This window comes from Myzus persicae, unplaced genomic scaffold (genome assembly GCF_001856785.1).
Source record: "Myzus persicae strain clone G006 unplaced genomic scaffold, MPER_G0061.0, whole genome shotgun sequence".
Taxonomy (NCBI): domain Eukaryota; kingdom Metazoa; phylum Arthropoda; class Insecta; order Hemiptera; family Aphididae; genus Myzus; species Myzus persicae.
This window is the reverse complement of record NW_019104246.1, coordinates 1-27,998: the sequence shown is the minus strand read 5'-3', so window position 1 is coordinate 27,998 and position 27,998 is coordinate 1. Positions and strand designations below refer to the sequence as shown.

Here is a 27,998-nt window from a genome sequence, read left to right as displayed (position 1 = left end):
TTGATGCAGTCATAGTTGGGATAGTTGTCGCATATAATGATTATCCCACACATAAAACAATTTTAGACCACACCAACAACGATTTTCTAATGATGGGGAATATGATAGCTTTGCATGGAAGGAGCAAGGACATTTATATAGCAAGGCTTAAATTATTATTAACTTGCTTTAAAGTATAGGGTGATATTCCTGCTGTCAAATATGTTAATGCTATATGTAATGTCACGAAAATAATTTATAGTTTTTTAAATACTGCACCTAGCTCTGTCCAATATATCAATTGTTCAAAGAATTGCACAAATGAAAAAATACTGCCATCATCATCAATAATTTTGAAGAAAACAAATTTAAGCGGATTACCTGACATCAGAAAACTTCTCCTGAATTACGTTAAAAAGAAATCAGAACCATGTTATAATAAGGAATGCAAAGGCTTCAAAACCAGTTATTGGGTACTGCAAAGTCATTTATTCATTGAAGCTGACTATTTGTATGGATATGAAGGCAACGACAAAAAATTAGTAGATTTTCCAGAGCATATAAATATCGAAAGCACAGAGTAAGTTATAATTCTATAAAAAATAGTAGGTATTTGTATTGGTTCTATAAATAATATTATAATATTTACTTAATTTGATTTTGTGCATTTGATAATTAAGCTAATTTTACCGAGGTATGTGTCAGCATGAAAACTCTTACCTTTACGATGACTTGAGGTGACAATTCCTCTGCGGGGAGACAATTTGACGTGGCTACGGTGGTGGTCGCGATGAGCCGGTCGTAGTTGTACGGTAAACGGAGACGGTGGGTAACACTTGGTATATAACAAAAAAGAGGTACGTATTTCGTTTAAAACAGAAATGTTCCGAATTTTATTTGTATGTAAGTTCATAAAAAGTAAATGACAGAATACAAAATAATCTTTGTTGCCCGTGATTTCGTGCTGGTGTTAGGTACGGCGATCGGAGGTGCTGATGTGGTCCGTTCAACGATCGGCATAAGAGGGCGACCCCGTCGTCGCCGGCCGGTACTTGTCCAGCCAGACTTGTCTTCCGGTCCCACCTGGCCTTTGCGGCGTGGAGGAAGAGTCGACGGTGTCGCGTCGTAGTCACCCGTGGTGGTGGTTGATAAAGTCGTAGGGCTCATTCACACGTAGCCACTCGGCAGCGCTTCTTAGTAGCACGTCAGTGGCGCTGCATATTTTTTTAGAAGCGCGTAAGTGGTGCCACTAATATTTTTAGAAGCGCGTTGGTGGCGCTACCAAAATGTTTAGAAGCACGTTAGTGGTGCTGCTAACGTGCGTCGGTAGACAATATTTGTGAACACAAGAGCACTACATCATTCTCAAAATGGACGTGGAAACTGAACTATTGTTGGCGATGCTATTAATTAAAAAAAAGAAACGTAAAAATACACCGAGAAGATTCTGGGTGAATCCATTGCTTCTAGAAAGACCGAACAAAGGATTATTTTATACACTGTTTGATGACTTGGAAGGAGATGATGAAAAATTCTTCTCATATTTTCGTATGTCGAAGAATACATTCAATGAACTTTTATCTGGTATCAAAAATAATATAACGAAACAAGATACTGTCATGAGGAAGTCCATTCCTCCGAATGAAAAACTAGCTTTAACTCTGAGGTAAGAATAATAAATTTACAATATTTAAAGTGTTATGCTTTATTATAAGAAATATACAACATTTGTTTGAAAATAAAGGAAATATATTTTCAAAATAAATATTAATATATCTAAACAAGATATTATATTAAATAAAAAACTGTAATAAAAAAATTAAATTAAATTAAATACCTTTTTTAATTCTTATAAACTAAAAAACAATTGTTAACATACTTTTAGAGAGTTACTTTTAAATTTTTAATTGCTAAATACATCATTAGATAAATCGCTTTGAACAGAGGATGCATCTTCGGGGCTATAAGTTGTAGGCCATAACTGGTCTTGATGCTGCGCTCGCGTTTGGTTCTGGTATACAGGTATTTCGATTCCAAATTCAGATTGCGTATTTAGGGGCCGATTTACGTTGGTCTGTATGGCAGGTTGTGCAGGTTGGCTTGAATAAGAGTTTATATTAAACTGTGGACGTATCGGATTCGGATGTGAGTACTGATTTATAGTGGTTAAAGGATAGAGCTGACCTGAAGAAGTAGCACAAGCTGTTTGTTTGGCAGACGCTATTAAATTCATCATTTGTGTCTTTACATTTAGTTTCATATGATCCGGTATAGATTGTAAATCTTTACATAGGGATAATAAAAATAATCGGTCTTCGTTTTCATAATCCAAACTTTTTTTTGTCTCTTGTTGATAATATTTTTTTTTTAGAACTTCCAAGAGATCTTCGTCAGAATGCCGTTTCTTAGGCTTTCCTTTATAGGACATTTTATTAATATTTTCTTCAGCTACTGCTTCAATTTCTTCTAAATTTCCTTCATGATCGCTCAACTCTATACTATCATCTGTAGGTTTTGTGGTAGTATCTAAAAATCTGAGTTGATCAAAAAATATGTATTTTTTTCGAAATTTTGTTGCAGAACCTGATTTCATATCAATCTTTTGCTTTGCCAATTCTCGTGTATATGAATCGCGTAGACTTTTCCATTTTCGCTGATATGAATTACCTGTGACATGAAAAAATCATTAGTTTAAATATAATTTTTCAGATATCTCGGGTCTGGATACACGATGAGCGATCTTCACATTGATTATCGCATTGGATTATCAACAATTTCCAACATTGTTCGAGAAGTATGCGAATCTCTCTGGGCCACATTCAAAAAAAGTTGTTTCCCTACAATCACGGAAGAACTAATAGCAAAAGTTGCTACAGAATTTGAAGAACGAGCTAATTTTCCATACGTTATTGGAGCCATCGATGGGAAACATATTCGAGTAATCAAGCCAGAGGGCAGTGCATCAATGAACTTCAATTATAAACATTTTTTTTCCATTCTCTTACTGGCAGCGTGTGATTCAAATTACAAATTTTTATACATTGACGTAGGAGCACCAGGAAAATCAAGTGATTCAACAACTTTTAAAAACTCAACGCTGTATAAATTGTTAAATTTTAACAAAATTAAATTACCACCACCCAAACCTCTTTCAGACAAAAGGTTAGACAAAATTCCTTATTTTTTAATTGGAGATGAGGGATTTGGACTTTGTCAATTTCTTCTGAGACCATTTGGTGGAAAATATTTGTCTGTGGGTAAAAAAGTATTTAATTACCGCCTTACAAGAGCCAGAAGATACATCGAATGCAGTTTTGGAATACTTAGTAATAAGTGGAGAATCTTACATCGTGCACTTAATGTTGAAGAAAGTTTGGCAGAAAATATAATTAAAACGTGCTGCCTTTTACACAATTTTGTGAGGGACAGAGATGGCATTACATTTGAGGATACTATCGCTATTAGTGGGTTGATTGAAGATACGACAGTGGACAATTCTCAACCAGGAAATGCAATCAAATGCGTTCGAACAGAACTTATTGATTTTTTTATGAAAGAGGGACAAGTATCGTGGCAAATGGAAAAAATATAAATTTATTTTATTTTATTCACTAGTTTCTGTATTTCTATTATCATTATTATTTTTTTTTTGAATTTATGATATTACAATTAAGTATTTTTCAATAAATGTAATTTTTTTCTATAACTGTGGTATTGCTATAAATAACTATTATATTAGTCGGGTACCTATAAGAAAAAATGTGCCTCAAATGTACTTAAGTTCTGCGCACGCCTATGTATACGTGTAATTTGTTTCAATATGATAATAAACGATGTTCTACTTACCAATTACTTTTTTCTCAGCCTCAGACATATTATTGAAATTGGGAACAAATTTACTTATAACTGCTTCCCATGCATTGCGTTTTGCATTTTTATTGCTGTAGTCGTCATGCTTTAGGTCCCAAATTGCGGGCCAGTTTTCTATTTCACTGATGAAATCTTCAATATTAATGTTTGCACAATCAGATGTCATTGTTTCAAAATATAAAAAGAGATATAATAACATTGACAGGACACAGCACTTGGGCTGACAAATAAATACTGAAATTAAAATGATAATAATTGAAATCATTTGATCAAACATCACGGATTAATCGCGCTACTAACGCGCTACCAACGGGCTGCAAAAATAGTCGCGCGATTGCAGTCACGTGTGAAACCCCCAATCTAAAAATACGTTCTGTTACAAGAAGCGCGACTTTTAGACGCCGCGTTCTGCGGCGAAGCCAGCCACTGACACCGTCTGTGGCGCTTTAAATTAGAGGCCGTGGTCGTATGTGAAACCATCTAAATAAACTAATGTTTATCCATCAGCAGCGCTGCTAAGAAGCGCTGCCGAGTGGCTACGTGTGATGGAGCCCGTAGACCGATCGCGGCGGTGCCTGTACTTTGTACTGGCTGCTGCTGAGTACCGTGTCATGATGATGGTAGAATGACTGAGTTACAGATTTGAGAGACGTCGGCGTTGTTGACAATAGCGTCTCGCAGGTGAGTGTATTCTTCCGCACGAAGATTTTTTTGATTGAATTGCAAGTATCGTAATTGTTCGCTCTGTATCTTTACATACATGTCGATCATGAATTGTTGACAAAGCTCACGACATCGTAGAGTAACGTTGTCCTCATCGCGTCTAATCATCAACCGATATGCATAATAATCCTTCGAACGAACATTCTTGTTTGTTTTGTTACCTGTTGCAGGATCTTGTTTAATATTTATTCATTACCCGTCTTGTCCCTTCCAAAACATTAGCGGATATTGGGAAGCGTCATATGAACGGTGTAAATCAGCAATGAACTGTAGATGATTATTTCTTCTACGAATCACGATTTCTCGTTTATCTGTACGGTCGCCAACCATGATTCTGCGAAGTCACAATATATGGCATTGTGTACCTATATTTTTTATTTACGGGTTGTTATGACTATAACTACCTTCACACCTGCAGTTACCTATTAATAGTTTTTAAATCTATTATTCGTTGAATAATTGTTAGATATTCACCTACAATTAAAAAATGTTTATTATTATCTAAAAGTGGTTTGACACGAATAAAATGTCTATTATTTATTATTAAATTAAAGGTTTTTTTTATCTACAGTGGAACCTCGATAAGTCGAAAACCTTGATAAGTCGAAAAAAATTCTGTTCCCTTGCGAAAACCTCGATTACTCGAAAAAAAAACTATAGATAACTCGAACATATTGTGATATTGTGCTCCGAATATAGACGGATAATGACGGGTATTTTTCATTTGTATCGGTATTGCCAGTTGCGATCGATCGATTACGCGTGTGCGGTAATTTTATCTAATCGCGTTTATTGTGTTTATTACCTAACTAACCTCGGCACACAAAAGTTTTTCATTTGTATCGGTTTTGCCAGTTGCGATCGATCGGTTACGCGTGTGTGGTGTTTGCATTAAAAATGCCTCGTAATTTAAAAACGCTTACTATTGCAGAAAAACAAAAGGTTCTTGAAGTAGTGAAAAGTGGAAGGAAGAAGAAGGAAATCGCCGAAGAATTTGGAATACCAGCCAGCACACTATCTACCATAATAAAGAATAGTAAAGAAATTGATTTAAACTTTCCAACAGACCGAAAGAGGAAGAGAGGCCCTGATTTTTCAGACGTAGAAGAATGTGTAGTTAAGTGGTTTAAGCAATGCAGAGATGCCAATGTCAGTATCGGAGGTCTTATTTTAAAAGAAAAAGCAGAAAATTTCGCAAAGTCATTAGGCCACGAACAATTTAAGGCCAGTAACGGGTGGCTTGAAAATTTTAAAAAACGACACTGTATTGCTTTTAGAAAAGTCTGTGGTGAAAGTGCAGCTGTCAGTGATGATGTTGTAAATGAATGGAAAATAAATTTGAGTGAGCTACTGGAAGGATATAAACCATGTGATATATTTAATGCAGACGAAACTGCACTTTTTTACAAATGTATGCCAGATTAAACTTTAACATTCAAAAATGAGAAATGTAACGGTGGTAAACATTGCAAAGAACGACTCACACTATTATTGGCTGTTAACATGACTGGTTCAGATAAACTGAAACCTTTAATAATCGGAAAATCGAAAAAACCTAGGTGTTTTGCTGGTGTTAAATCTTTTCCCGTTGACTACACAGCAAATAAGAAGGCATGGATGACTAGTGAATTGTTTGCGGAATGGCTATTACGAATAGACAAACAAATGAAAATACAAAAACGTAAAATTTTATTGTTTATAGACAATTGCCCGGCTCACAATATTATACCGACTTGTCAAGCTGTAAAAGTAAAATTTTTACCGCCAAATACTACTTCAAAATCGCAACCTTTGGACCAAGGAATCATTAAAACGTTCAAGACTCTTTATAGAAAAGAAATAGTGAGGAAAATTATAAGTGATATGGATGACGAAAAATCTACAGTAATCGATATTCTTCAAGCTATGCGCATTGTTGATAAAACGTGGAGAAACGTAACAACGACAACAATCGTGAACTGCTTTAGATCGTGTGGATTTGTACTTGAAGCTGAGAAAGACGACACATTGATGCCTATAATCGAAAATACTGATACGGATGACAGAGAATGGGCGCGGATAACAAGTCGTTATGGAATCGCAGAAGAAACCTTTGATGATTTTGTTGAAATCGACAATGACGTTGCCATTTCTGGTATTCTGACAGACGACGATATAACTGACTCCGTTCGTGGCACTGAAGATGTTGATGACGTCGAAGAAGTATCATCTGAGCCTGTGCATCGTGTTTCAATGAAGCAAGCAGCAGCAGCACTAATATTGTTAAGGACATTCACCGAACAATTGAGTAATGTGGACGATAAAGTGTACGCTGCTTTAAATGTAGTTGAAAATACTATTGATAATAGCAAATCTCAAATTTTTAGTCAAAGTAAAATAATAAATTATCTATTGTAAAGTTGCAACACATGTTTTATTATATTTTTTTTGTGATGATTTTTTTAAATTTAAATAACCTACATAATCACATTTGTTTACATTGTATTAAATACTACATAAAAACTTTAATACATACATACATTTTAAAAACTCTTTAAGTCGAATTTTTTTTCTAAAACCTTGATAGCTCGAAAACCTTAGTAAGTCGAAACCTCGATAAGTCGAAAAAAATTGCATTTCCCTTGAATTTCGACTTATCGAGGTTCCACTGTAATTATTAATTTATCATTTTAGTTTTTATATATTATATAATATTATATACGATTGGTATATTACATATTTTTTAGCTAGCTCATTGCAGAAACATGTGATGATAGTGTGGATATGGCGACCATAATAACAATTAAATATATAATTATATAAGTAAATATATCGTTACTGCACATAAAATAAAAATAATGTAAATTTCCGTTGTAAACGAAAAGGAATAATTATTATTATGTGGCTCTTTACATTTACTTTTATCGGTCTCATAAATAATTTGTACAGTACCAATATGTGCCAGTCCTCATGCAATGATGGCGGGTGTGGGTACACCAACGAAAATGGTATTTACAGATGTGACTGCTCAATTTCCAAGGGAATTCAAACGGGAAGCGAATGTGAGATGTATGTGGATGCATGCGAAAAAATATCGCGATGTGAGAACAACGGCAAGTGTGTCACTTCGATGGGGTATTGGTATTGCGATTGCCCAAATAATTATTATGGGATGACCTGCAAGTATTACAACAGTGAGTATGTATGATACATTTAATTATTTATTTATTTACATTTATAGAAATAGGATAACGAGATAAAACCCAAGTAGACGTAGTATGACAGAAATAAACTAATTTATTAAATACTAAATACAATGATCAATGTTATGTATAAATTACTATTGAATATAGATAGTACAGAGAGACCATTTCGCCCAATGTCGCCCTGGCACACCAAAGGCTCATGTATCAATTTTTTTAAGGGACCCCATAATGAACGGCCTTCGGCCCTATAAAAAAAAATTGCACCTAAAAATAACGTACTGTTAAATTTTTTGATAAATACTTTACGACGTATCTACTCACTATATAGACTAGGAACACTAAAAACATTTAAAAATTAACGAGACTCTAAAGAAAAAAAACCGATGGACTTTGGGCATGTTTATGGTCCATCGGTCATGGTGAGAGCGCCAGACTGGTAATGAATTCTCCCTTATATACCTACGAGTATTATAATATTAATATTCAGAATATATTAATAACTAGCTAATTCCGTGCACTTCGTAGCCCGTTAAAAATGCAAACTCTATATGAGACTCGCTTGCGATAAAATAGTATATAGTATATTATCAAGTAGGCATATTCTATACGAATAATAATTAAATTTGATAGTGGACCACCGATGAGCGGCCATAAGTGCAACTCAGTCACCTTGGTAGGCTGTGTGAACAAATTCGATTTGATGCATGCAAACTTGATCTGCCCAATTAATAAATGGCAACCAAAAATTTAAAAATAATACTAACTAAAAATTAAGAAATGTTCGCTATTTTAACTGAAAATTAGTTCTTAATTAAAATAAACATGCAAATTGTATACTTAAACTTAACCCAACACTGCATAATTTTTTTTTTTTCAACATTTTTTTTTTACTTTCTTATACCTTATAAATACCTTAAAAAATGAAAAAAAAAATTTATAAATATTTGCATTTTAGGATAAGAATTCGCAATTGTGCCATATATGGCACAACATACGAATAAAGTTAAATTTATTAGTAAATTTATATTACTACTTCTTTGTAGCAAAAACGGTATAATTATATATTTTTATATAACATCAATTATAATTAAATTTTAAAAAAAAATACAGAAATCAATATTGTTGATGAAAAGACAGAAAACAATTATTTTTTTGATTTAAACATAAATACACGTCAAACTTAATGCACTTGACTAATGATTTTTTATTGCATTTTTCATTTTTGCACCTTTCTCTGTTGTCCCCAACTTTAGGAAAGAGAGAGAAGGAAGGAGAGACATATCTAATAAGTGGTAGAACAGTTTGAAATACCACTTTTCACTTCTCATAGCGATTCTGCATCTACCAATTATGGAATCTAGAAGGTCAACAAATCCCATGTGTTTATTATAGACCTGAACTACTTTTGGACACTACTGGAATTCTTTTCTTTAATTTTTTGTCAAATCTTTGTACTTCTGATATTGGATCTTTTCCAACAAATGTAGATAAAAGAGATACCGTTTTATTGTCTTTCCACTGGATAGCAGTGATAGGTATTCCATCTACTCCAGCTAAACATTCAGCTGAAAATCCTCTTGGTTTTTTTTTTTCATTTCATTTTCATTTGGAAGAAGAAGCCCTGGTATTCTATTTTTGCGCAATGTTCCTAAGCAATGTATATTTTTTTTAGCGATTTCAACCATAACCGCTAGCGTTGTGTAGTAATTGTCAAAATGTAGTTTATGATTGATATTTTCAGGTATACATCTTGAAAGTCTCATAACAACATTTGCGCACGCTCCAAGATTAGGTTCGGATGGCAATCTTTTTTCCGAGTTATTTTCCAAACCGGTATAGACTTCAAAATTGTAAGAAAATTCTGACACGCCACATAAAACAAATAATTTATACCCCCATTTATGAGGTTTTAGAGGCATGTACATTTTCAAAAAACTTCGTGATTTGGTTGGACAAATTTGTTCGTCAATTGATAAGTTTTCTTCTAATGGTATACTTTTACACTTTTCTTGTAAATAAGTGATGAGTGGTCGAATTTTGTGAAGGTGGTCATGTTCAGGATTTTCAGCAGGTAACATTTTATTGTTGTCATTAAAATGCAAATTTTTTCGAATTTCTTCAAACTTGTTTACACTCATGGTATTTTGAATTATATTATTACCTATGGTTTCATTCCAAAAGCTTCTTGAATTATTTAAATTAATAATTGACATCATCACTAAAATACCTATGAACTTTTTTAAGTCATCCAAAGATATTTTTGAAGGCTTATTTACATTTTTGCCAATACTAAATTGAATAGTTTCATAAAGAATTTTTTCTAATAAAATATCGTCAAAAAAATATTTGAAAAATTCTAATGGAGTGTATAATTTTTTTATTTCGGGTGGTAAGTCCGTATTTCCAGAAAATTTAATAAACTGCTCATTCATAATCAAATTTCCATTTTTCCAATCTACATTTGAATATACCTTTACCGGTGAAATAGGACGTTTATTTGTTTTTTTATTGTTGGAAATGCCTGGAAGTACTCGTTGAGTTTTTCGGCGATACGCTGGAGACTTACTTCTTTCTTTTTCAACAGCTATATCGTTTTGTACATTCAAATCAATATTTTCCTCAATATTAGGATGTAAATCGACTTGAAATACATCTAAATCTTCTAGTCCGTTTAATAGTTCGTCATCTGATAGAAAATTGTCACAATTATCATCATCGCTATCGATCGGAATATCCAACGCGTGTAAAATCTCGTCAATATTATTTGAAATATCGTCCATATTTACACAGATTCAATAAGATATAATTATTATTTATTGTAAGCAAAACGTTAATTATAACAAAATTAAATTTTAAAAAAATCAAAAAAGGAACGCACATGAAAAACCGTTTGCGAAACCAGGGCCGGCTCAATGTGGTAGCAAAATAGGCAGCCGCCTAGGGCGGCACTAGTGTGGGGGCGGCAAATTTCGAATGAACCAAAGTGATTTAATTATTATAATATAATGTAGTATGCTGAATTGTATGTTCATGGTTCAAAATATACAAAAATAAATGTGTAATAACTAATAATAATATACTATTGATACTTTGTTTACCGAGAACGTAACCAAATGTAGCTGTAGCACTTCACATTATTTTAACTATGCTTGTGTCGGTTGCATCTGGTGAATGGAGCTTTTCCAAATTAAAAATAATTAAAAACTATTTGAGGTCTTCTATGAATCAAGAAAAGTTAAGTGATCTTGCTACAATTCCTATTGAAAAGAAGTAATGGAAAACCTGGAGTTTAAAAATTTACCGACTGATTTTGCCCAAGAAAACGCTCGCAAAATTAATTTCATTTAATATATTTTTAATTGTGTAGTTACATATTTTTTAATGCTTAATTAAATACATATTGTTGATCTATGAAAATGATACTGAATGAGTGACGATGGTCAAAAATATTACTTGTTCTATTTCATACCCAACATTTATATTAATTTTATTATTATTATTTTATATTTTGTAAAGAAAACTGAGGTCAGTCAAAACATTTTTTTTTTTAAAACAAAACAAGGGTTTATAGTTAAAAATAAATGTCCATATTTTATTCAACCCCCTCCGCTCAAAAAAATTAACTATTGCATATAGGGCAGCGTAAATTAGATTTGCCTAGAGCGGCAAAAGACCTACGGCCGGCCCTGTGCGAAACGCATGTAACCACCGGATACGCGATACAAATGACTTATAAAAACAATTAATTTTTTTAGAATGCTTGCATAGTGTGCCATATATGGCACAATAATATGATTTATAATATACTTTGATTAAATAATGATAATGCTAATCAAATAATAAAAAATTAAAGAAGACGTAATTCCCTGTTATTTAATAATTTACAAATCATACGAACGGTTATTTTTCTATTTTTTAACAATATCGTTGTTATGGGCTGTACGCGTTTTTTTAATCGATGACTGCCACATTATTTTATCCACATTAATCAACTATCGCCAGATTTTAATAAAATTGATTTTTTAAATGATCAAGATGTATAGAATTATATTGTTCAATAGATGGCGTATTTTTTGTAATTATACTACGATTTTTCATCGTAAATAATAATTGTACCGTATATCATGCACATGATCCATGATCATGGCACATCATGCAGTGTAGGGTTAAACATATTGTACGACATGGAGGTCTATTTGTTTCCAGCTACCTGCAACCTGACCTTTTGTCTATCAAATGTGTTTAACTAGCTGCATCCGAGTTGGGTCCCAAATTAAAAGGGTGGCTACTAATTGCGTCCCGCGGTAAAAATTTCTTCCGAATTGAGGCCCGAGTTTTTTTGGGGTGCATACCAATTGCGGCCCGAGTTTTTTTGGGTTATATACGAATTGCGGCCCGAAATTTAAAATTTAATTAATTTAAATTTAAAAAGCTTAATTTTCCTTCAGATTTTTATACAAACTTAAGACTGTCTGTAGCATCAGTAGATACTGCAGATAGGTTAACAATGATGTTTTGTTTTTATTTAAACATATCGGCACAGGTAAAAACATATATGATATTTCTAAAGGTTAAAAAGTTTTTTGGCATTAAAATCTGATATTAAAATGTTTTTTTTTTTATTAAAACATTTCGGCACTGGTAAAAATTTGCATGATAGTATTTGTATGAATTCAAATTTGTCAATTTGGTTTTTTTTTTACTGTTTCATATCATTTCTAATAAATGTTTCTTTTTCAATTATATTTGTTCTGCGAGTATTTAAGTGAGTGTTACTTAATTTTATATAGGTATCCTTCTCTACATTTTGCAGAACATCGATGAATATAAAAATATTAGGATAAGCACTGTAGAACAAAGCGTTGAATTCCGAATGAAAAGCCTCACAACTATTAGTAGACGCCGAGTATTCTGCCCATAAAAAAGGAAGGAAATTGGACTCGTTTGAAATGTATGTTTCCAATATATAATCGACAAATATTTCTACTTTTTCATTTCTTGGTTGAATAGCCATTATGTAATCTGTAAAACAGTCACTCACAACGTTCGAATTTAAACGGTAAACCAAAAAAGTATTTTAAACATTTACCGATTTTGGTATTTTTTTTATACTCACTAATTAAGCCAATTGTCTGTATTTTTGGCCACCAGCTTTGGGCTAAGTGAAATCGGCATCCTTTTAAACTAATTGAAGGCCAAACTTTTAATGGAGCTAAATGAATCGCCTTTTCAAAATCAGCAAAAACTGTTTTTGGTGAAAATGTTATGTTGAGTTTGCTACATTCAGATATGATGTGCATAAACGCCTTTTCATATGTTTTAATTTCTTTATTGGGAAGTATAAAAAATAAGAGTGGTAAATAATTACCATTTTGTAAACCATGAACTGTAAACATTTGGGTATATTTCGGACAACTTTTAAAGGTCCCATCTACAAAAATTGTATCAACTTAACTCAAAAATTTTGAGTTAGTTTCAGTAGAAAATAATAAGATGTTTGATGTGTCGTCATTTACTATTAAAAAATTTTAGTTACAATTTGTAACTAATAAATGACTCAAATTATTTAGAGAGATGTGTAATTCATTCAAGTCCACAGGTAACTTAAGTATAATAGAAGATCGAGCATGGTGAATATTTTTTCTTATTAATGTTGAATCGTATGTTGTCAAAGTGTTTACGTCTTGTGTAAGGTGGCTATGAATAATTTTACTTGGCTTCTCATTAGTATCATCAACAGCTTTACGTTTCACTTGATTACTTACAGTCTGCCTATTTAATGGTTCAACACTATCTTTCTCGTGGTTTTCATGATATAAAACTTTTTTAATAATTACATTATTATTTAAATGAATATATACTTTACAAGTCTTTTTAGTACAGCAATATCGATCAATATCATTTTTTAAATTTTTATGGAAACGAAATTTATATCCATCAATTACATATATACTACGATTTTTTTCACTTAACATTTCACTCAAAATCTCAACATTCGACATTATAAATAAATTAAAATAGAACAGCACAGAAAAGCGACGGAACGTTCTAAGCGGTAGTAAAGCGGAGACTCAGATATACTCATTGATATCTACATTATATTGTGATTATATTTTATAAGTCAAGATTAAATTATCTAGAGTAAGAGAACCCGGGCCGCAACTCGTCTGCACCCAAAATAAACCCGGGCCGCAATTCGGATTAGACCTTTTTTCGTTGATATCTTTGGGACACAACTAGTATGCAGCCAATTAAAAAATGCTATACTAGTTGGGTCCGAGATTTTTGCAGGTACTACACTAGTTGGGTCACTTTTATATTCATTTGTAAATCCTACATTTTGAGTTTTCCACCAATAGCTCTGTCCTAAATGGAATCTACATCCTTGAATATTTGTTTCCGGCTACACTGATAAAATCGAATATTGATTAAGAATAAAAATTTAAGAATAATGAATAGAATAATAATTCCTCAAAGTCTACATAAATTGTTTGAGGTAAAAATTTCAAATTAAGTTTGTTGCATTCATTACACAACATTCGAAAAGTTTGAGTACCTATGTCTTTATGTTTATTTGGAAGCAGACTAAAAATAAGTGGAATGTAGTGATTATTATGTATTGTAAACATTTGCATAAATATTTTTGGCAACTTTTAAACGTGCCATCTACGTATAATGTGTTATTGTTACATAAAAATTTTAATTTTCAACTTTACAAAAAATAACTATGTTATATTGATTATCATTAATTAATACAAAATCTTCTCCGTTGGTTTTTATTTTTAATTATTATAACAATATTGTGTGAAGGATATACAGGAAAATTCAAAAAAATGCATAACCCAAAAAAAAGCTAATCAATGTTAATGGCAAAATGTTTCGTTTGGATTGTATATTTACTTACAATAATCTCGGACTCAACTAGTGTAGTACCTGCGATTTATTCCTAGTACTCGGGACCCAACTAGAATGTGCCGGATTGTCTTGCTCTTGTATATCTTTTTTTAAATAATATCTTTCTACATATTTTGTATGATCGGACGGAATCGACTAAAATATACTTCGATAATAATATGAAAAATAAGTAAAACGATTTAAAGATAGGATAACATTATCATAGGCGTGCGCAGACCTCTGAGTCAAGTATGGCTAAATTCAGTCTGATCACTCACCCACTGTTCAAGGTTACTTAAGAAAAAAATTATTGAAATTTTCACTACAAATTTCGAAGTGACCCTTTAGTTGGGGACTGGTAAATACAAACAATCAGTTTTCATTATTTTACACACACAAAATGCATCAATATTGATTTAAAGTTTTAATCTAATATAATATAATAACACAATTAGCCTATGTAATGTACCAGTGTATATAACGTACCTAGTCTATTTATTATATATACTTATCTTTAACACGTTAAGTGCCATGAGGCCGCGGGCTGCCTCAAAACCAATGTATTTGTCTACCTGTTTTTTATGTTTGGCGCTGTAGTTAAGGTTTTGAAAATAGCACTAGGGCATAGGGGAAAAAATTTACAATAGGTGTGCTATATTATTTACACTGTAACGACAATTTAAACATAATATTTACTTTTCTTAACTTTTTACAATAAATTCTTACCGTTTAATCAAAATATTTTAAAAATTCCTAAAAATGTATATAAAAATGAAAATGAAAATGACTTAAAATTATTATTTTGAGTATACAAACATATTAAAAATAAAAAAATCATCATACTTCTACAATATAAATTATTTTTATCATACCATTCATACTCGGTATACTTTTACCTTCAGCTTTCGCTTCTTTTTTACTTGGAATGATGTATGAAAAAACAATTGGAGCATGTATAAACTTTGCACTTGGTACAAAGAGTGATTACCCTCTTTGTATCTTTACAAACCTGAACTAATCCATTTCTTGCAGCATTTTCTTTATAGCAATGAGTGCACCGTTTTCGTATTTTACGATTTCGGCTACAATTTTCGGATGTTTCTTGAAATTTGTGTTTCAATGTTATCGAGCTTCTAGCTGGTGTTATTTGTTCTTGAATACTTTTTGGTTGGTTCAATCCAAGAATTTGGTCTACCAAAGCTTCGCAAAATTGGGTGATGGACATTTTATTTTGAGGTGTTCTGGTATTATAAATGATAAGTGCATTTACTTCGGATGTTCCTAATATAATTTCAGTTGCAACTTTATGATACCATCTTTTATCATTTTCTCACGGGACTACTATAGCTTGACAACTTATCGGATAAATCTATCATCTATTATCTATGCCTTTCCAGCATTATAATCAATAATAATTTTTGGTTTCACCACAGGTTCATATTTTCTATTTTTCTTTCCGGTGTCCACCATACTCAAATTATGACATGTAGATAGCATTGTTCCGTCTCGTTTGTCACGCTACTTTGCAACAACTATTCCATTAGAATTTTCTTTTCCTACAATTTGACCAGGTAATAATTTTGCCTTTGTGACTTCCGATAACTTCACTTTGTTTGATCTCAGTGTACCAATTAAATTTTTATCTTTTGCCAAAAGTTTATTTGCAAGAACTATTGACGTATAAAAATTATCGGTAGTAATTGTTCCACCCATATTTAAATACCGATCGCATAAATCTAAAACGACTCTACATCCTAAACCTTTTCCTTCAGTTTACGTTTTTCTAGCGTAAATTTGAACATTATATGTGTATCCGTCAGTTCCACAAGGTATAAATAATTTTATGCCATATTTGTGCGCTTTACCCGGAATATATTGTTTAAATTTCAATCGTCCTCTAAATGGTACCATTGTTTCGTCTACTGCTATCATACCATTAGGTTCCAATGTTTTTTGAAAATTATCAACAATTTTAATCACTAAATTTCTGATTTTGAAAATTCTATCATTCTCCGGAGCTTCCTCATTATTTGAAAAATGCCAAAACCTCAATATAAGTTCGAATCTATTTCTAGACATTATCTTCATTAGCCGCGTGATTCTTATACCTAGTTTTAACACTCCAATAATTTTTTATACTGGGCAATGGCATCAACCTCATCCATATAAGTAAGTCCAAAAATAATTAAATTTCATCTGAGTCAGTAGGGGTCCATTTTGAATATCAGCTGGCTTTAGTTATTCTCCGTCCATTTAGTATTTGATCAGCATTTCGGTTTGTTTATATTACCATTAAATCAATTATTTCATTAGAAATGAACAAGTTGAAATAATCCCAAATCGTTGCATTAGGCAAAATATCGATTTTTAACCAGGGATTGCCATTAAAAACGATATTTTTTTGGTTGTTGCAAGTTAGGTCACACCAGAACGGAAGGAATAGGTTGTTGGGCAAATATAGATTCGTCTAAATCTTCGGCATTACTTTTTTCTATAAATTAAGATTAAAACTTGTTATAATATTTATTTGTATTATTTTTAAATTAATATTTTTTTTATAATCATTGCTATACATTTTTTGGAAGGTTTACAAATATTGCACGTCATAATATTATTATCTGGAGCGCAACTAATTTTACCATTGAATGTTCGGGTTACCGGTTGACACTTCATCGTTCTTTACTGATATATGTGCGTTATTACCTAAATTGCCCGAACTCACGTTTGTATAATACCATCTGCCATTTTTAAAATCTTTTCACATTTAAATATACATTTTCAAACTCGTCTCGATACTTTTCGTGATCTTCATTTGCGCTATCCTCTTCTTCGATCTGCAGTTGCACGCTCCGGAACTCTTCCCAATTTTGCTTTGCTTTGCATCTTGACCAGGTCGATGTCTTTGTCGTCACCGCTATTAGTTCGTAAGTATGTGGGGAAACGCGTTAATTGGGCTGTAATCTGGCCTCGTTGGGATAAGAAGGTCAAATCGGACATTATTATAGTGCGGATTATAAGTATTAAGTAGTACACACACAGTAGTATGTATACATCAGCGCGCATTCGTCTTATTGTTTGTCAAAGTGGTCTCAACTTCGAAATGTCCAAATTCTATTTTTGAGTCTTTTTAGTATCCTACGTGTTTTGGTACACGAGAATTAACGTAGGAAAAACTTAAATTGAAATAAATATGGAAATTGGCGAATTCTCTTACCTGATGTTGAATGTTTGAATATTTGATGCTTAATGTGTGCAAAAACTTGTAAACCTCTGAGTAGAACTTGTATGGACAGCAAACAAAACAATAATCTATGTACTAACTTGAATTTCACGTTCGTGTTCGTGTATTAACGTTTCGTGTATTCGAAATTAGTACATCGAAAATACACAAGAATGTTTGAAATTTGTCACTGGCTTCGTGTTCACGTATTCGAAAAAAAAGAGTTCTATGATACGATTGACTTGTTTTATGTTTTAAATAATAAGTAACGACTTGGCCGTAGCACGAACACGTGTTCTAAAGACATAGCTAAACCAATGATTTTAATTTATATCCGGCCCGAAGGACCATGTTACGCACAATGAAAACAAATAGTTTGAATCAATGAATTATTTTGACTTTAAGTTTATTGCTTCACTTTAAATACTTTATTATAAAATATAGGTCTAAGCCTTCGACTATAGACGAAACTGTCGTTATATGTAGAGAGCGCGGGGGGAAATAATCGAAAGGTTAGTACTACCTCAAATGGTAATGCCATGTTAAAAATTTAGGTTAGGTTAGGTTAAATACTAGAAACCAAGAACCATATGATAACACGATTACTACCTAGTACTATACTATTGAAATATGAGTACCAATGTTTACGGTGGTTAGGTTTTAAAACATAATTCATATTTTATTATTTATAAACAATAAGAAACGAATAAGGCCTATCCGAAGAATCCAAATTTTTACTATCGGAGAAAAATTAAATCGGGTGAACCCATAGTTACATTTTTCGTTATTGAAAACGACGTCAAATTAATATATAAATGGCGATTCGGTGACGAACCACATTTTACACTAATGACTCCACCAAAGTCAATGACAACGGATGAACTGCATTCATTTTGTTTGGAACTGAGCAACGAAGATTTTCCAGTGAATGCAAAGATGTGTGATTCTATCAAAACTACTTACGGTGAATATTTATACAGTTTAATTACAACCTGCTTCCTAAAAATATAACATAATATATATCATAATTTAAAATTAGTTGATTAAATTTTAAGTCATTGGTTAAAATGTAATGTATAACCGACATATATTGGTAAATCAGTTTAGATATAGTATTATTTTCATCCTTAATGGCAAGCTTAATGGCCAAGGGAAATCGTCATGGGCCCTAGAACATTTTTCAATATTGGGGGCCTATGGCCAAATGGAGAAATATATATTTAAATCACTTATGACTCCGAACCCTGGGTTCCTATCTAATTAATTTGTAAACATTATACATTGCAATAATTTAAGTCTAATTTATTCAATATTCCGATACCATATTATATACAGCGTTTCAAATAGACACGTTATTATTATTCCACTCAAACAAATCAAGGGTAAAAGTGTACGAGTATTATCAAAAGTTAAGAACTATACTTAAATCTTTGATAAGCCAACAATATCTGGATCCTTTAACTTGTTTGTTTGTTGAATTTAGTTCTTAAACATATATTATTACAAGATAAATTATTAATATGTAACAATCTTATAGCAATGAATTAAAAAATTAATACTTTAACATCAATGTAAATTTGTATAATTAATGTTATTTATATTCATCATTTTATTTACAATAAGAAATATTATTCTAAATTCTATGTGAGCAATTGTAACAAAAGTTCGAAAGTGTGAACGTTTTTGTTAAAATAATATAATAATAATAATTAAATTCAAATTAATAAATTATTCTTGAATTAAAGAGACCCATCATGAGACTGATCGACACTACTAAATTATATCTTTAAAAATAGAGAGAGAAAGAGAAAAAGAGTTATTATTAAACTTAAATTTTAACCATTAGGTATAAATAAAATGTAAATATAATGTAAACGAATAATAATTGGATAATTTCTAATCACAACTTAATATTTTGTTTTTCTGATGTAAACATGAATAATATAAATAAAACATAGTAATGATTGTGGTTATTATATGTCTATACTAGAATAATAAAAAGAAATAGAATAGAAATATGTACTAATAACATACGCTGTACATGTGAATATGTTTTACAATATTTCCTAAAGCCACCCTCCAATAATATTATTCTTTTCTTGTCTAACAGGGTAAAAATAAAAGTATCTATTTGACATATGTTTCAAAACTTGTCTTATATGTTTTAATAAAGGAAATTCGAAAGTTATGCATGTGGTAAATGATTATTGGTTTCACAAGACAAGGGTAGGAAGAAAAGATGTTTATTTCGGCGGAGTTAGAAGTCTAGGCAGAATGGGTGGTTTGTACTCAATGAATCTTCAAATTTTCGATCCTGCCGAAAAAAATTCAAAACCACTCTTGATATACAATTATCATCATTTGGTTGTTGATGACCACTCGTCTTATTGTATACCATATGTTGAACGTGGAGATAACTGGTATGTATTGTTTATTGCTTTCTAGTGTTCGGAACGTTCAAGTTCACGTTCGTGTTTTTATCAAACGATCATTTTTACGTTTAAGTTCTTTAAAAAAATGAACGCATTCATTGGTTGGGTCATTCATTCAATTTTATAATTTTTTTTTTATAAATGGTTAACCTGCAGTTAATATAAAAACCCATAAACATATACTACCTACTCAACAAAAAAATAAAATTACAATTTAGTCTTTAAAGCATATACACTTAATAAAGCATCAGAATTGTATTTTTAATATCTGACGTGTTATTTGAGTTACATTTTGATAAGGATTTCCGAGTGATAGCATTGAGCGATTACTAGAGCACTAGCACATAGCCGAGAGATGGGACGTTTTAGAAAAGTTAGCTACTAGTACTTTGTTTTAAGGTTTGTGAAAAATCTTTTGTATTGAAGATTTAAATTAAATCAAATTGAATAATACAATTGTAATTTCAAATATATTCAACTGAAACTATTCAAATGGTATTGAAACAAAAATAGTAAATAGGTACATTTTTTTTCTAGAACTTATACAATCTACGATAAAAAAAGTACAAAAAGCATGTGTGCTTTTTTTAAATTAATTGCAGTAGCTTGGGTGACCTGCCGATTGGCGATAACTTACAATAGTTCGAGTGATAGCCACCATAGCACTATAATCACAGAACCAAGAAACTATGGATTGGAAACGAATGTCGAAACAGCGGCCCAGTTTTGTTATGAACATTTTTTGGTGGGGGAATTTAACAGATAGTGCTGTACCCTGGTGGTGAATATCATAAGCTATGCTCTATTCAGAATAAGATCGCACTGCAGCTTTAGCGACCGTTTTCCCGAGCATACACGATCGGAATTCTGAACTGTTGTTTGACTAGGTGGGGGAAGCATAAGTAATCATTACCAAGAACTAAGATACTGTATTGTTGCAAATTAAATTTATATTATTTATGATTATTATTGTAGGTTAACTAATTTAATTAAATATGGGTATTGGGTACAAATCAATTTGGTTTTTAAATTTAAAACTTTTTTGGATACCAGTTGTATCTTTAATAGTTCTTTAAGTGGTCCCATTTAAATTGTGTTACATAATTCAATTACTGACTACTGCTTTAAGCAAGCTATAATATACATTTTAAAATGTTGTATACAAATAGCTTACCTTAATTACAAACAATTCGCATTCATTTTCTTCAACATTTTGCTGAAAAAGTTGAAGAATAGCACCTTTAACTAGACTAAATCTATCTCTATTTTTGAAATGTATGTCATAAATTTTAGATTATTATATGTTATAAATTATAGTTTATATTTCATATTTATTTCAGTTGCAGACATTTTCAAACATCCAATTAGTTTAAGTATATATACCCTACCTCCAGCATAATTTTTAATTATTTCCCGAAGAAGAAAAGGTTTTTCCATGTAAATGAACAAGATAAAGTGAAATATTATAATGAATCAAATTTCAATACCTACTTTAAATATTGTGTTACATGTGTTGTCATGATGTTACATGTTAGAACAAGATTTATGTTTAGATTATTTTTAGATTCATAATAAGTATATCTAGAAACTATTCCCTCTTCAATGTCAATCCTTTCCCTCACTACTCCCTGGACACAATTAACTTATGCGCAGAATTTCACGTCATACAAATCTTAATAGTTTTAATAATTTTATAAAATATTTTTATAGATACACAAAATTACAAATTCATTGACAAATTATAATTCATAATATGAGCCTATATATGATATAAATATACTGGCACAATATCATATATTTAATAAGTAAGTAGGTACTAAATGCTCATCATAGACAGCCTGAGGACCACAGCACAGTGGTTAGTAGTTCATGGTATTCACCACCAGGGTTCAGCGCACTCCGTTAATTTCCCTTACCATAAAATGTCTAACAAAAACTGGTCGAATTTCTTTGAAATTTTAACTTGTTGTTCCCAGTCCTTAGAATTTTAGTTCATGGTCTATGGTACTGGTGGTTGTGCCTATTGTATTAAACTAACCATTGCAGAAAATTAAACAAAGGACATTTAACGTAATCTGATGGTGAAAAAATAAGGAAAAAGAAATCGATGGTACACATCGTTCTCGTGGTTTCAGCAGTGGTACCAACTCAAAATTGCCCTTTTTTTTAGATATGCCATTATTATTCCAGGAATGCGATTTTTGAGGTACTTATTCACCCTAAAATCTGGTATATTTTAACCATACTAACTTCCTGCTGGGCGCTATTGAATTACGTTCTAAATCATAGCATAGAACAGAGGCGGCCAAACTTTTTTTGGTGACGGTCTACTAAAAATGTGCTTCACCTTTATTGACTTTTATAGAAAAATTTTTTATTATTGAATAACTATAATTATTCAGAAACATACTTGCATGAAGTGCATGTAAACATACAATAAGTATTATTAACTAATTACTAAAAATAATATAATAATAAATAATAATTTCTAAAATCTAATTAGATAAGTTTAATTAACATATTATTTTGTTGATCTGGGTATTGTTGAAGTGTGGCATTGCATGTCGTTGACTGATTGGTCGTAATCTGGCGAATAGTTGCTAACTGCTAATCGAAGGCACTGCTCCAAATGGTCATCAGAGAGCATAGATCGAAATTCTGGTTTTATCATTTTCATGTGAGAAAATGCTGTTTCGCACAAATATGTAGATCCAAAAAAACTGTGTAACTGTAAAGCTATATTCCTGAAACCCGGATATTTTTCTTCACTCAATAAATTCCAAAAATTTGTTTCAGAACCTCGAGCTTTGAGGAATATATCTGATTTAATTTTTATAATTTCAAATTCAAATTTTGTAGAATCCATATCAGACAAATTGCTTATTTGTGTAGAAATATTTTCAATATTGTTTGTTTCGGAGAAAGGAAAAGACATGAATGTAATAATCGGCTTTAATTTTTGAATACTTTTAAATCGTCTTTCAAATTCATTGTACACTTTTTCAACCTCAGAGCAATACATTTCCACTGCCACTGTACATTTTTGCTTTTCAAAAGAATCTTTTCAGTTTGGAAAATTATTCAAATTAGATTTATTTAATTGTGACTTGAGTAATATCAATTTTGATTTACATCCATTTATAGAACTCAATAACTCAATTATTGTCCCATATTTTCCTTGAATTTCAACATTTAAAGGGTTTAAATGAGCCGTTATATCTGTTAAAAAAGCTAAGTTCTGAAGCCATGTATTGTTTGTTAAACAATCATAATTATCGCCTCTGGATTGCAAAAACTCTATTATTTCAGAGATTAAACACTGAAACCTTTCTAAAAATTTACCACAGCTCAACCATCTAACATCCGTATGCAGTAATAAATCACAATGCTGAGAATCGTTTTATTCTAATTGTAATTTAAAAAGTCGCCTTTTCAAGCTTCGTGAACGTATAGAATTGGCTATTTTAAAAGCAATGTACAGTATACTACATGTATTCAATATTTTTCTACACAATGCTTTGTTGATGAATCACACAATGGAACGTTATAAAATTTGGAAAATTATTATCATTTTTACACAAAGCAATAAAACCATTATTTTTACCTATCATAGCTGGAACCCTATCAGTCGTAATACAAACTAATTTATACAAAGGTAAATTTGATTTATTGACAAAATTAATGAAAGCTTGATAAATATCCACACCTCGTGTCGTACTTTTCATAGGGATTATAGTTAATAATTCTTCTTTTGAATTAAAATTTGAAAAAACTAGTCGTATAAATATACATAGTTGTACGGTATCTGTTATGTCTGTTGATTCATCGAATTGAAGTAAAAAATAAACACATTCTTTGATGTCTTGTTTTAATATTTTAACTAAATTTTGTCCTATAGATTCTACTCTTCTAGTCACAGTTTTACGAGATAACTATAAATCGTTTATAGTAGGGTGACCATAGAATATAATAAAAATACGGGACACTTTAGTTACTTAAACTAAAAAAAAAAAAAGAAATTCTAATTTTAACTAAATATATTAATATGAAAAAGACAAATTAAATGTATGTTGTATACTAGTTTTTAAATACAAATAAAATATTAATAAGTATAATATGTACACCTAACCTATAATAAGTAAAAAAAAAATTTATTTTGATGACGATGGCACGTGAATTTCTTAATTTAGAAATAATTTTTAAAAATAAATTAGGTAGTATGGTACACTGAATTTTAAATAAGCTTCACATCACTACGTCACTGCGACTACGATTACACTGTGAATGTCATCGTGAACCAGGGTTGCCAGATTCTCAAACAGGTATTCTCGTACTGAGGTTATCAAATTCTCGTATTTTCAATGAAATTCTAGTATCACTAAAAAAATCGCTCGCTATGCTTTTTTAATTTTTTTGTTTCATAGCAGGTAGTTGCATTAAAATTGGATCTTCCATGTTGTTCCTCTTTTTTAATTCTAATGACGCAGTTTGTAAAAACTGTCGACATCTGTTGTAAAATCAAATAATATAAAACAAATAAATAATAGACTAACTTAATGTATACTAAATTAAAACAATTTATGTCATACTTTTCAAAAAATTCTTTTCGACGATTATTGTTGCATATGATGTTATCATTATCTTTATTAAGCATCACTTTTGATCCTAAATAGAGCTCATTATCGACCAATTGATACTGGCCATTCATAGGATTTATATTCACTAAATTAGTCTGCATGATATAATTTCTCTTCAAGAAACACAAGAGGATATCTTTGTATAACATGACAATCATTTCATGCAAATCAGTTATGACCACTCCTTGAGTCTGGAAATATTGATTAAACCTATAAGAAATGATTATTAATATTATTTAAATTTGTCATAATAATAAAAAAATTTCCAGATGATTTATGAATAAAATTATTAACAAACCTTGTGAATTTTGGTAGAGCCCATTCAAGGAACTGGTAAAATAATTTCATGAAGGGTCATTCAAAGAATTATATATATGTTCACTGGAGACTAATCTCTGTGACAAGTATGTATCCGTGAAATATAATTTTAGTGCTTCCCATTGCTCTAGTATTCTGTTAACAACTGTTGTAAGAGATAGCCACCTAGTTTGGGACGGATATAGCATACGGTGAGGATCTAAATTTAGAAATTTTTGAAACTGTTGAAGTTCACAATGCCGTTTCGAACTACTTTTCAAAAAATTAAAAATATTCCTTGCCATATCTTAACAGCTGCGAGGAAGATGTCGACAAGCCTCACTAGCACAAAGATGTGCTGAATGGTAAACACATTTCATAATGAAATTTCCTGGAAATTCGTTAAGCATTTGAGATGCAACCGAATTATGTTCACCCATCATTGGCATCCATCACTGCCAAAACCAATTACATTTCTTTTTGGAATATTATGAGATGTAAGTGATTCTAACAACCCATTAAATAGCTTTTCAGCTGTAGCTTTGCCGGGATTTTTAGAATTGTAAACTTCATAAAGATCCCAAAACTTGCTTTCTATTTTTGCGGTATTTTTATCAAAAAAACTTTTAAAAATATAAAAGATTAATAACTGTTTTCTATTATTAAAAAAAAAATGTTAAGTAAATAATTATATGCAATTTATTTACCTCAGCACAACGCAGGATGTCTTTATAGTACCTATGTCGGTAGATTCATCAGTCAGTATGCTGAATTTGACAGTTTTTAAGTATTCTGTCAAACTATATTTTTGAGCTGCTCCAATAACATTTGATGTGATGGCAGTTACTTTTGTTCTCTTCATTTTTAGACTTTTAGCTATGTTTGAATCAGGAAAACAACTTTTCAAAACATCAACAAGGTGGTCTGCAGCTAAAAATGCTATATTATGTTCGGCTATAAACGCTGTTAGTTTGATCTCTGCCGACTTAACTTCAAAATCAAACTTCGAGTCAGTTTTTCTTGTAGTAAAAGATGCTATTGCTTTACATGGTTTTTTTTTAATTTCCTTACAAGCTACAATTTTCCTGTGACTAATCCCTTTACCGTGCGATTTAATGTTCTTCAACTCAGCGACCATTGTGCAATTGCATAACTTACACTTAGCTTTAAAGGGATCGTCATTAACAGGACACAACCATGTTTTGAATTCTTCAACATTAAGCCATTCTAACCGAAACTTCTGTGCCCTGTGTTTTATTTGTTTTTTAACTGTTAATTTGGGTGGTGTTAAATTAATATCTTCTTCTTCGCTACACATATTTTTAATTAACGACACTAATACACTATGACAACTACAGAAGATACTTAAGCAGACGAATTAAGTATTAAACTACAAGTAGCTGAAGAGTAGTAGATAATGACAACAGTGAACAGACTAATTTTTTTTTTTTATTTTTTATTAAATAACTATCCGCGGCGTCTATGGCCATTGGATGTAACAGTACAATATTATCTTTAAGTATATTTACATATTACATTAATATTTAAAAGGTATATAAAGTAATTTAATATTTATAACAAGACAGAGTAGTAATAATTAGGAAAGAGGTTAATTATTTACAATTTACAGTTTGTTTATGAGATTCGTTTGTTTGAGAAATTGCATGATCTTGTGTATATTTCTGGGGTCCTGGTTGAGAGCTTCGGCGAGGTGGTTGGATATTTGATACAGCCTTCTTTCTTTGTCATATACTTTGCATTCGGTTAAGATGTGTTTCACAGTAAGGAGTGTTCCGCAGCATGTGCAAACTGGGGGGTCTTCCTTCTTCATTAAGTGGGAATGTGTAAGGTGGGTGTGGCCAATTCTGAGACGGTTTATCGAGGTCTCATGTTTTCTTGAGATGTTATCTGGGGAGGGATACGGTAGGGCGGAACTCTTGATTTCGTTAAGTTTGGTTGACATTTCATTCCATTCCTTTTGACACTGAAGTAATGTATCCTTTTCGACGACCCTCTTTATGTCGACGAGGGAGAAAATGGGTAAGGAGAGAGAATTTGGGGAAGAGTGAGCGAGTTTGGCGGCTGTGTCTGCTAGTTCGTTGCCGTCTATGTTACAGTGGCCAGGGATCCAAGAGTAGGTGATGTTTTTGTCCTGTTGTTTTGCTATGAAGTGGGTGTTTTGAATTTTTCTGACGATATCAGACGGAGAATAAAGATTTTGGAGGCTGGTAAGAGCGGAGAGGGAGTCACTAAATATTGTAATATTGCTGTCATTTATTTCAGAGATGGTGAACTCGATAGCTTTAAGGATCGCCAGGGTTTCTGCTGTATATATCGAACATTTGTTTGAGAGTTTCCATTGTATTGTAGTTTCATCGCATATGATAGCCATCCCGACTCGCCCTTCGATGATGGAGGCATCTGTATATATATGAGTTTGTGGGCGGATGCGTGAGCAAAAGTCTCTGAATGAATTCTTGAAAATGTGAGGGCAGGTTGAGTTTTTGGGGAATTGATGTAGGTCAATGTTAATATTCATGTTGAACTGCCATGGGGGACATAGGGGCTTTTCATATGGGATTATATTTTCGAGGTCGTATTTTATGTATGTGTGATTAAATGTATGTTTAGGGTGATGAATTTGATTTTGGGGGGATCTTGATATTCTTGCTGCTAATTTGTGGGTTTGTTCTCTCCACCGTACTTCTAGGGAAGGAATTCCAGCAATATTTAATATGCTTTTGATGGGGCTAGAGCGGAA

At 31.6% G+C, this 27,998-nt stretch overlaps 4 protein-coding genes and 1 pseudogene across 4 annotated transcripts; 2 read left to right on the top strand and 3 right to left on the bottom strand.

Moving 5' to 3' along the window:
* The first annotated feature begins 2,710 nt into the window (after positions 1-2,710).
* On the top strand, positions 2,711-3,571 carry LOC111040441 (protein ALP1-like). The gene has a single exon (XM_022324363.1). It carries the CDS (start codon positions 2,711-2,713, stop codon positions 3,569-3,571), a length of 861 nt encoding a protein of 286 aa, XP_022180055.1.
* Positions 3,572-6,075: 2,504 nt separating this feature from the next.
* Positions 6,076-7,803, top strand: LOC111040440 (tigger transposable element-derived protein 6-like). The gene is made up of 3 exons (XM_022324362.1): positions 6,076-6,943; positions 7,501-7,692; positions 7,793-7,803. Exons 1-3 carry the CDS (start codon positions 6,076-6,078, stop codon positions 7,801-7,803), a joined length of 1,071 nt encoding a protein of 356 aa, XP_022180054.1.
* A 15,021-nt stretch (positions 7,804-22,824) lies between these two features.
* LOC111040439 (EPM2A-interacting protein 1-like) lies at positions 22,825-23,325 on the bottom strand. Its single transcript, XM_022324360.1, has one exon. It carries the CDS (start codon positions 23,323-23,325, stop codon positions 22,825-22,827), a length of 501 nt encoding a protein of 166 aa, XP_022180052.1.
* Positions 23,326-24,707: 1,382 nt separating this feature from the next.
* LOC111040438 lies at positions 24,708-25,542 on the bottom strand (annotated as a pseudogene).
* A 134-nt stretch (positions 25,543-25,676) lies between these two features.
* On the bottom strand, positions 25,677-26,555 carry LOC111040437. The gene is made up of 2 exons (XM_022324359.1): positions 25,945-26,555; positions 25,677-25,860 (listed from the first exon to the last, which is right to left on the bottom strand). Exons 1-2 carry the CDS (start codon positions 26,553-26,555, stop codon positions 25,677-25,679), a joined length of 795 nt encoding a protein of 264 aa, XP_022180051.1.
* Positions 26,556-27,998: the final 1,443 nt, after the last annotated feature.